At 50.1% G+C, this 8704-nt stretch overlaps 1 protein-coding gene and 1 pseudogene across 1 annotated transcript; one reads left to right on the top strand and one right to left on the bottom strand.

The window, feature by feature from the left end:
• The first annotated feature begins 302 nt into the window (after positions 1 to 302).
• Positions 303 to 1542, top strand: LOC121025038 (cancer/testis antigen 1-like). The gene is made up of 3 exons (XM_040467384.1): positions 303 to 712; positions 1025 to 1153; positions 1404 to 1542. Exons 1-3 carry the CDS (start codon positions 453 to 455, stop codon positions 1540 to 1542), a joined length of 528 nt encoding a protein of 175 aa, XP_040323318.1. The 5' UTR covers positions 303 to 452.
• LOC121025081 (cytochrome c oxidase subunit 4 isoform 1, mitochondrial-like) lies at positions 1399 to 3765 on the bottom strand (annotated as a pseudogene).
• Positions 3766 to 8704: the final 4939 nt, after the last annotated feature.

The following is an 8704-nucleotide window of genomic DNA, read 5'->3' as shown; positions in this document are numbered from 1 at the left end:
CCCACAAAGCTAAGGCAGCCACGTCTTGACTGCATTCCCCGCGCCACATTTGCCCCTTTTTCTGTCCCCCTTTGTCTGGCGTCACTCCACCTTCCGCCAACCCCACGCTCCTACTCTAACCCTCCGTCCAGAATAGGAGGGGCCTGTTTGCACAGGCGCGCGAGGGAGACTGAGTTGCGTCGCGAACTAGGGGTGGGGCTTCGTCAGGGAGCCCTGGCTCTCCAGCGCTGCCGACGGGGTCTCCCTGGCGGCCCGTGGGCAGCCGGGCCAGCTTGGCGGGAACCAATCACATGCCAGAAACCTCACCAGAGGTCTGTCTCCGCAGGCGCCCTGGGCATCCCCAGCAGCCTTGCGCACGGAGGGGCGGAGCTTCGTGAAGCAGTCCCAGCGCCTCAGCGGTCGGCGGGGCGCGCGGTTTGGCGGCGGCCTCTGAGCGGGCGGGTGTGGGGGCCATGCAGGCCCCGGGCGACGGTGCGGACGGCGCGGACGGCTCGCGGATCCTGGACGACGGCACCGGTGGTGCGACGGGTAGTGCTGGCTCGTCCAGTGGCCCCGGAAATCCCGGAGGCCGGGACGGCACCGCGACGTCGGGCACCGTGGCTGGGGAAGCTCCCCAGGTCGAGGGGGCATCGCCCGCCCCAAGGCAGGGGGGAGAGGCCTCGGCCTCGGCCTCGGCCTCCGGGGAAGCCTCAGAAAAGCAAGTGTTGGAATTGTATCCTTTCCAAGGAGCTCCCGAGGTCGGGGGGCAGTGGGGAATGGCCGGGAGGGGAGGCAGGTGGGGGTCCCGGTGGATGGGCGGGAGAGGTTTCGGGGACTTGCGGGGGCACAGAAGGGAAGTGGGGGGGGGGGCCGAGGGAGGCTGGAGGAAGCAGCTGGGGGTGCCGTGATGCACGTTTCCTGAAGGGGCGGCCGAGGTGGTCTTGGGTGGCCCTAAGGGCGGTCTGGGGGAAGGCGGGCCTCTGATGGGCAAGGAAGCCTCCTCCATGAGGTCCACCCAGATATGCCTTAACCGAATGTCCACCAGTGCCCTCATGGTGCCTTTCCTGTGTTACGTGGATGCGGAGCTGACCTACCAGTACCTGACCTCGAGTGCCGAATGCTACCACGAAGCGGTTCACACGGAGCTCACAGTGATTGGCAGTGACTTGTTTATGTAAGTTCTAGAAGGGGCTGGCGGGAGGCAGTGGGGAGCTGAGGTAACCTCTGCCCGACGGACACTTCGGTTGGAGATGTGCAGACACCAAGGGCTTGGTCTAAGGAGGCACATGGGGCCCCGGGTCTGTGGCAGCCTCAGGGGTTGCTCTAAGGGAGACACGGAGGAGTAACCTTGAGGGGGGAGATTGGGGTGAGGAGGGCCAGGAGTTCTCAAATCTCAAGTGATTTCCTTTTCCCCTTACTTTTAGCCGACTAACTGCTGAAGACCCTGTTCTCCTGCAGATTTCCACCGCCTCCTTGCTCAACCACCTTTCCACGGTGGTGCAGACCATGCAGCACTTGGTGCCCGCGATTTTTTCTAGGCCTCGGCCTGGAAAAGGGGGCTGAGTCCATGACAGTATCCAGTGGAAGGCCACGTGCCCTTCCCCAGGGGCATGACCTTTGCAGTAGTTGCCACTTTATTTCTGGGGCTTGGTTATTTGGCCCTTGGGTGCTCTGTGCCCACTTGTTTTGGTTGCTGCTTAAAGAATACAGATAATAAAACTGAGTTAATGTTCCGTATCTGAGTTTCTTTTCAGCACCCAGATTTTCTTCCATGTGTCCTCAGGTTGGAGGGGAGGTTCTGGTTCTAGTACTCTAGTACAAGGCGATCGAATACAATTGACGAAATGAAAGGAAATTAAGATTGCTTGGGTCCTGTCATTCAACATTGACTACTGTCAGGATTTCAGAATACTCTCGTAGCTTTAGGGTTGTAGGAATACGTTAAATGTATGACAATCATAGCAAGGAGTAAGCTTTTTCAAGTTTAGCATCAGTTTTTAATTCCTGAAACATTTTTGGGCTTACCCTCTGTCTAAAACTTCTTCAAAAATATCTTCTTGCATGGATACGTACAAGATGTATTATGATGCATTTGTTCAGCACTTTGGTTCTTCGCAACTTTTTTCCCATTACACATAATGTTTCGGTGGGATTCTTGTGTACGAGTCTCTGCGTGAATGGCTGTTTTCTTAAGATGGATTCCAAGAGGCAGATCTAGCATACAGAGTGGCTCTCCACAAAATGTGCCAGAATTCTGGCACCAGCAGAATGGTGGTTTCCCCGCATCCCTGTCGTGGCTGGATCTGTTTTCTGCCACAAGAAGAAACTCAGTTTGGGTGCAGCCGCTCTGGAAAGCAGTGTGGAGGTTCCTCATAAAATTAAAAATAGACCTACCCTATGACCCAGCAGTAGCACTGCTAAGAATTTACCCAAGGGATAGGGGAATACTGATGCATAGGGGCCCTTGTACCCCAATGTTTATGGCAGCACTCTCAACGATAGCCAAATTATGGAAAGAACCTAGATGTCCATCAACTGACGAATGGATAAAGAAATTGTGGTTTGTATACACAATGGAGTACTACGTGGCAATGAGAAAGAATGAAATCTGGCCCTTTGTAGCAACGTGGATGGAACTGGAGAGTGTGATGCTAAGTGAAATAAGCCATACAGAGGAAGACAGATACCATATGGTTTCACTCTTAGGTGGATCCTGAGAAACTTAACAGAAACCCATGGGGGAGGGGAAGGAAAAAAAAAAAAAGAGGTTAGAGTGGGAGAGGGCCAAAGCATAAGAGACTGTTAAAAACTGAGAACAAACTGAGGGTTGATGGGGGAGTGGGAGGGAGGGGAGGGTGGGTGATGGGTATTGAGGAGGGCACCTTTTGGGATGAGCACTGGGTGTGGTATGGAAACCGATTTGACAATAAATTTCATATATTAAAAAAACCAAAATAAATAAATAAATAAAAACTCAATTTGCATGAGCAGAGAACTTAGAAACACTAGAATAAGAACGTTGTGCTTTCCTGGCCTTGTTTCAAATCAGAGAAGACAAGTGCTGGGACAATTGGTCGGTCGGGGTGAGTGAGGCAGGGAGAGAGGCAGTGTAGCATAGTTTGGGGGAAATATTTTTTGTCACGTAAACTGCTCACCTGTTAGCATCGGTGCTGCGACACAACAGTTCCCAGCAAGTACACCGAACTGCGTGCAGGTTGCAGGACAAGGCGAGGCTCAGATGGCCGGGTGGCGGGCTACTGTTTCTTCCACTCGTTTTTGTCGTAGTCCCGCTTGACTGAGAAGCCCTGGGTTGGGCTGGCCTTCCAAGTCGAGCATCCTCTCGGTCTGCTTGGCCACCCACTCCTCTTCAGAGGCTGCGGGATGGGGCCGTACACGCAGTGCTTCTCCCAGATCAGAACGAGAGCAGTGGCTGATGGAGAACATGGTGGTGCCTACAATCATCTTCTGCTTGTTTGTGCTCCTGTTCGTTTCAGCCAAGCTCTCGTTGAACTGAATGTGGCACGATTCAGCTTTTTCATCAGTGGAGAGGATGCTGCAGGAAGGCCTCTTCTCTTTCAAGGCCTTCTGGCTGGCGGACGTTGTCGATGTGGGCCACAGCAGGCAGGGGATAGTCACGCCATTCGACATAACTCGAGAGAGCGTAGCTTTCACTCTTCATGACGCTTCCACGTGCTCCAACACTGAGGTGGAAATTCCTCACTTGCCAGTTAGGCGAACCACTCTGGTAGCCAGAATTCTGCCACTAGTGCCTGCTGTGATTGTGGTGACCACCCTGGGAAAATAGAATGAAATCAAAATCTTCTGTGTGCAGGCGCTATGCTATGCTCCCGACCCACATCGTCATGTGTAATTCTCAGGACAGCCTGGTGAGCTGGGTACTGTCGTCTCTACACCGGTTCTAGGTGAAGAATGGAGGCTGACAGAGGCCGGGTCTGTTTGATTCAAGCACCTACTGTCTTAGCCACACTATCCCTCCAACCTCAGCACGGTTGAGTGGAGCCACCAGGAGACTGGGAGAGTGTTTTTCCTTCTTACGGCTCCAGGGAACATCCATGTGACTAATGAAAAATGCAGAAATGGGCAAATGCAGGCAAAGTAGGTAAGAATTGAGGAGAACATGGGGTGCCTGGGTGACTCTGTTAAGCGGCTGACTTTGGCTCAGGTCACGATCTCACAGTTAGTGAGTTCCAGCGCCTTGTCGGGCTCTGTGCTGACAGCTCAGAGGCTGGAGCCTGCTTCAGATTCTATGTCTCCCTCTGCCTCTCTGCCCCTCCCCTGCTCACGCTCTGTCTCTCTGTCTCTCTGTCTCTCTCTCTCAAAAATAAACAAACATTTAAAAAAAAATTAGAAAGAATTGAGGAGAACATAAGGTTGATAAGAATCCCAATCCTGGCTTTGCAGTGGCTTCTCTATGCTCCCAGGTCCTTTTGTACCTTGAAATCTTCATTTGGCCCTCTTTGAAATGGAGGGCACAATGAGGGTACCTGTTTCCCTCTTCCCCCTGCCCTCTTCCCTCGACTATGAAGAAGGCTCTTCTCAGGCATTTTTCCTAGCTGAGAAAAAAAATAGAGCCAAATCATCTGCCAACCCAGAAAAAGTCTCCACAATTGTGGAAGCAAAACAGTTTTCTCACTGAGTAGGCATTGCACCAGAATGTGATGCGCATCACAGGCAATCTGCTAAGAGATTCCAAAGACAGGGAGCTTTCACCCTTTTGTATAGGTAAGCGGGTAGAGCTCATCACGTGTTCTCAACATCCACCATAAGTAGACCTCAAGTAAGAGGACGTGATGCCACCAGGCCCCGCACATAGTCCATCCTGAATTTCCCTGGGAACTGGGGTGGCCGTGTGTATTAGGTCGTGGCTGTTTCAGACAGTGCGTTTGTGTTCCCTCCCCCACATTAATATGCTGAAGCCCTAAACCCCAGTGTGGCTGTATTTGGAGATGGGACCTTTGAGGAAGTAAGTTTAAATGAGGTCATAAGAATGGGGCTCTGGTCCAATAAGAGTGGTGTCCTTATAAGAGAGACACCGGAGAGCACCCCCCTCTTCCTCTCCCTCCCTCCCCGCCCCTACTCCCCCGCTCTCTCCTCACCTGCACTGAGGAGAGGCCATGTGAGGACAGAGGAGAAGGTGGACCTCTACAAGCAAGGAAGCAAATTCTCACCAGAAGCTGAATTTGCTGGCACCTTGATCATGGACTTCTAGCATCCAGAACTGTGAGAAAATAAATTTCTGCTGTGTAAGCCACCCAGTGTGAGGTACTTTGCTATAGCAGCTTGAGCAGACTAATACAATTAATCGGCTTTATCCAAGGAAAAAATAAGCTTTTTCATATCTTTATGACAGGAGCTAGTTTTGCAACTTGGAGCAAGGTGCCTACTGAAGTTAGGCTTCTACCCTCCCACAGAAACTGAAGATCGGGACACAATCTTGCTTGATGTTTACATTCCAAAGAGATGTTTCCCAGGTCCTTGAAGAACACATTCCTGGGTTATAAAGATGGCAAGGGGCTCTTTTAGCCTTTTTTTCCTTAAATTTATTTATTTATTTATTCATTCATTCATTCAGAGAAGGAGTGGGGGAGGGGCAGAGAGAAAGGGAGACAGAGGATCTGAAGCGTGCTTTGTGCTGACAGCACAGAGCCCGATGCAGGGCTCAAAGTCATGAGCCATGAGATCATGACCTGAGCTCAAGTCGGATACTCAAGCACTGAGCCACCCAGGCGCCTCTACCCTTTAAAAATACTACCTATTTTCAAAGAAACAAAGAAAGAACTTACAAGTCCTGTAAAGTAAATGCTTCAAGGAAGGGGAGGGGACCATCTCTTCCCATATTTTCAACAGGAAGAATGAAGCCTTTTACTTTATTCTTTTTTAATAAGCTCTATGGCCAATGTGGGGCTCTAACTCATGACCCCGAGATCAAAAGTCACATGCTCTATGGACTGAGCCAGCCAGGTGCCCCTAAGCCTCTTATTTTTAATGTGTACATGTTCTTAAAGCAGCTCTCTCTAAAATATGCTGAATCCTGAAAACTTGCTAAGGTCCCTGATTAGTCTGACAGCTCTTTTGTAGACGCCACTAGATTTTCTATATACGTAATCATGTCTGAGAATGAGGGCGGTTTTTCTTCTTTCTTGCCAATCTGGATGCCTGTTATTGCTTGACTTGTCTTCTCATCATGGGTTGGATCCTCCTGCTTCTCTGCATGCCTGGTAATGTTGGGCTGGATGCCAGACAGTGTGATTTTTCCTTGGGTTCTGGATGTCTTTGTATTCCTGTTTTATTCAACGTTTATTTATTTTCAGGACAGAGAGAGACAGAGCACGAACGGGCAAGGGGCAGAGAGAGAGGGAGACAGAGAATCGGAAACAGACTCCAGGCTCTGAGCCATCAGCCCAGAGCCCGACGCGGGGCTCGAACTCACAGACCGCGAGATCGTGACCTGGCTGAAGTCGGACGCTTAACCGACTGTGCCACCCAGGCGCCCCTGTATTCCTGTTTTAAAGGTTAGAATTTTCTCTTTTTATTTTGGAGACAGAGAGAGAGCGGGGGAGAGGGGCAGAGGGTGAGAGAGAGAATCTTGAGCAGGCTCCACGCTCAGCACAGAACCCGACTCCGGGCTCGAACCCACGACCCTGGAGCCATGACCCGAGCCAAAATCGAGAGTCAGATGCTCAACCAACTGAGCCACCCAGGTGTCCTTGGATGTCTTTGTATTCCTAAACATAGTCATGAGCTTTGCTCAGGGATGCTGTTAAGTGAGTGGGAAAAGATTGATCCTTTTGAGTCTTGGCTTTGAAGATTTGCTGCGTGGGACCAGAACAGCTCAGTGGAGGATTCGTTTTTCCTGCTACACTACTGAGGCAAGACACTTCTGAGTGCCCTGCCCAAGGCCTCCAGAATTACGAGGTCTGTCCTCCTTGCCAGTGGGGATAGCCACCAGTCTCTGTCCTGCTTGAGGGGTCGGCACAATTGCCTTTCCTCCTTTGAGATGGTTCTTTCTCTGGCTTCACATGGTTTGCTCACACACTTGTGCTGATCAGTGGTGTGCTGCACACTCCAGCAGGACCCTCTATGTATATGTGGGCATCTCACCAATGAGCACTTCCCTTCCCACTTAGAGCTGCGTTTTGTCTCTTAGAACCAAAGTACTCCAACTCATACAGATGAGAACGGTCAGCGGGTTTCAAGCAACAGACTCAGGAAATGCGGGGTGATTTGGGTGATCCGTAATGACTTACTGGGTGAAGCTGGGGGAGGCCAACAGACTCCCATTCACATCGCAGGACAGGGAAGCAGAGAACCCAACTGTCACCAGTGCGCAAGCTGGACCATGTGTTCTCCGAAGGCAAACTCTAGGTAGAGTTTGGGTACACGCTGCCGGGAAACCATTTTTAAAGGTGACCACATGGTACATGGTCACGTCTGATGGTCTCGGGTAACCCAGAGCCTGGGAACCACTACTCCAATCTTGACATGATTGCGTCCAGACCCAGAAGGAACCTTCCGGCCTCTCTCTGACCTTGCTGGCGCGGTCCCTTAGCGCAGGCAGCCAAAGTGTGGAGACGTCAAGAAAACCCACCTCAGAAAAGGTCCTGAGAGTTGTTGTTACATTGCCATTGCAATGGTAGCTGGGTCTCCAACCTCCCCGCGTCTCTGTCCTTAATGCAAGAGCACCAAAGAGTGGCTTCCTCGCAGTTGTCGCGAAGATATCTGACATTGTTGGGAAGACTTGGAGAACCACAAATCCCTCTGAAATGTCACCCGGCTGACTGACACTTCTGTGAGCTTGCCTCCTGGCATTCCAGAAGAAACCAATTTCCTCTGCTTGGGAGAGTTTCTCTATGTCTCCTCTGTCCTTTTTCCTCTCTTCCTCCCTCCCTTCTCTTCTACTCACTCTCCCCCTCCCCCTCCTCCTCCTTTTCCTCTCCCCTCCTCCCTCTTTCCTCCCTTCACTCCCAATGTTCCAGACCATGTCCTTCAGATCATTGCCCTAGACAGGCCATCCTGTACCACCCAACCTAAATTAGCTGGAACAACAAAAGTGCAAGATTAAACTGAAGGGGGGTTTAGAATTTGCTGAAGATTTCAGCATTTCACCTCAAGGGAGAAATACAGATTATTCGCTAAGTGGTTTGGGACACCTTGACTAAAACTTTTTGGAAAGAAAACAAACTTACATACCAATGTTCTTTCTCACGAAAATTACCTCCCAGGATGTTAAAGTTTTAAAGTACTAGAAGATGTTCTCAGTGAATATTTTTGTAATTTTATGCTGAGGAGGGCCTTTCATAGGAAATGCAAACCACAAATTATACTGAAGCAATGGATCACATAAACAAAAAAATTTTAAGCCACTCTATACCAAAAGACCAGGAGCAAAGATAAAATGAAGAAATGGCAAAGAAAGGTATTTTCCAATTATAACAAAACTTTGGTATTCTAAACAAGTTAAAAAAAAACAAGTATTTATTAACAACAGTGGACCAATGCATATTTAAGTCTTCTTTACAGGTTTCTGTAGCTTCTCTTAGGCTATTTCACTCAGTACTATTATTGTTATGGTTAAACATAACAGGAGTGCAAGAGTGGACATCATTTTTTGCGTGTTAAATTTGAGTTATCTTACTCAAATGTGAATAGAGATGTCTACTTGGCAGCTGGATACAGGAGTCTGCAGTGTGGGCAATGTCTGCGA

This window comes from Herpailurus yagouaroundi, unplaced genomic scaffold (assembly GCF_014898765.1).
Source record: "Herpailurus yagouaroundi ecotype Mexico unplaced genomic scaffold, PumYag 67493, whole genome shotgun sequence".
Taxonomy (NCBI): Eukaryota; Metazoa; Chordata; class Mammalia; order Carnivora; family Felidae; genus Herpailurus; species Herpailurus yagouaroundi.
The sequence above is the reverse complement of the archived record's forward strand: the minus strand, read 5'-3'. Positions and strand labels throughout refer to the sequence as shown.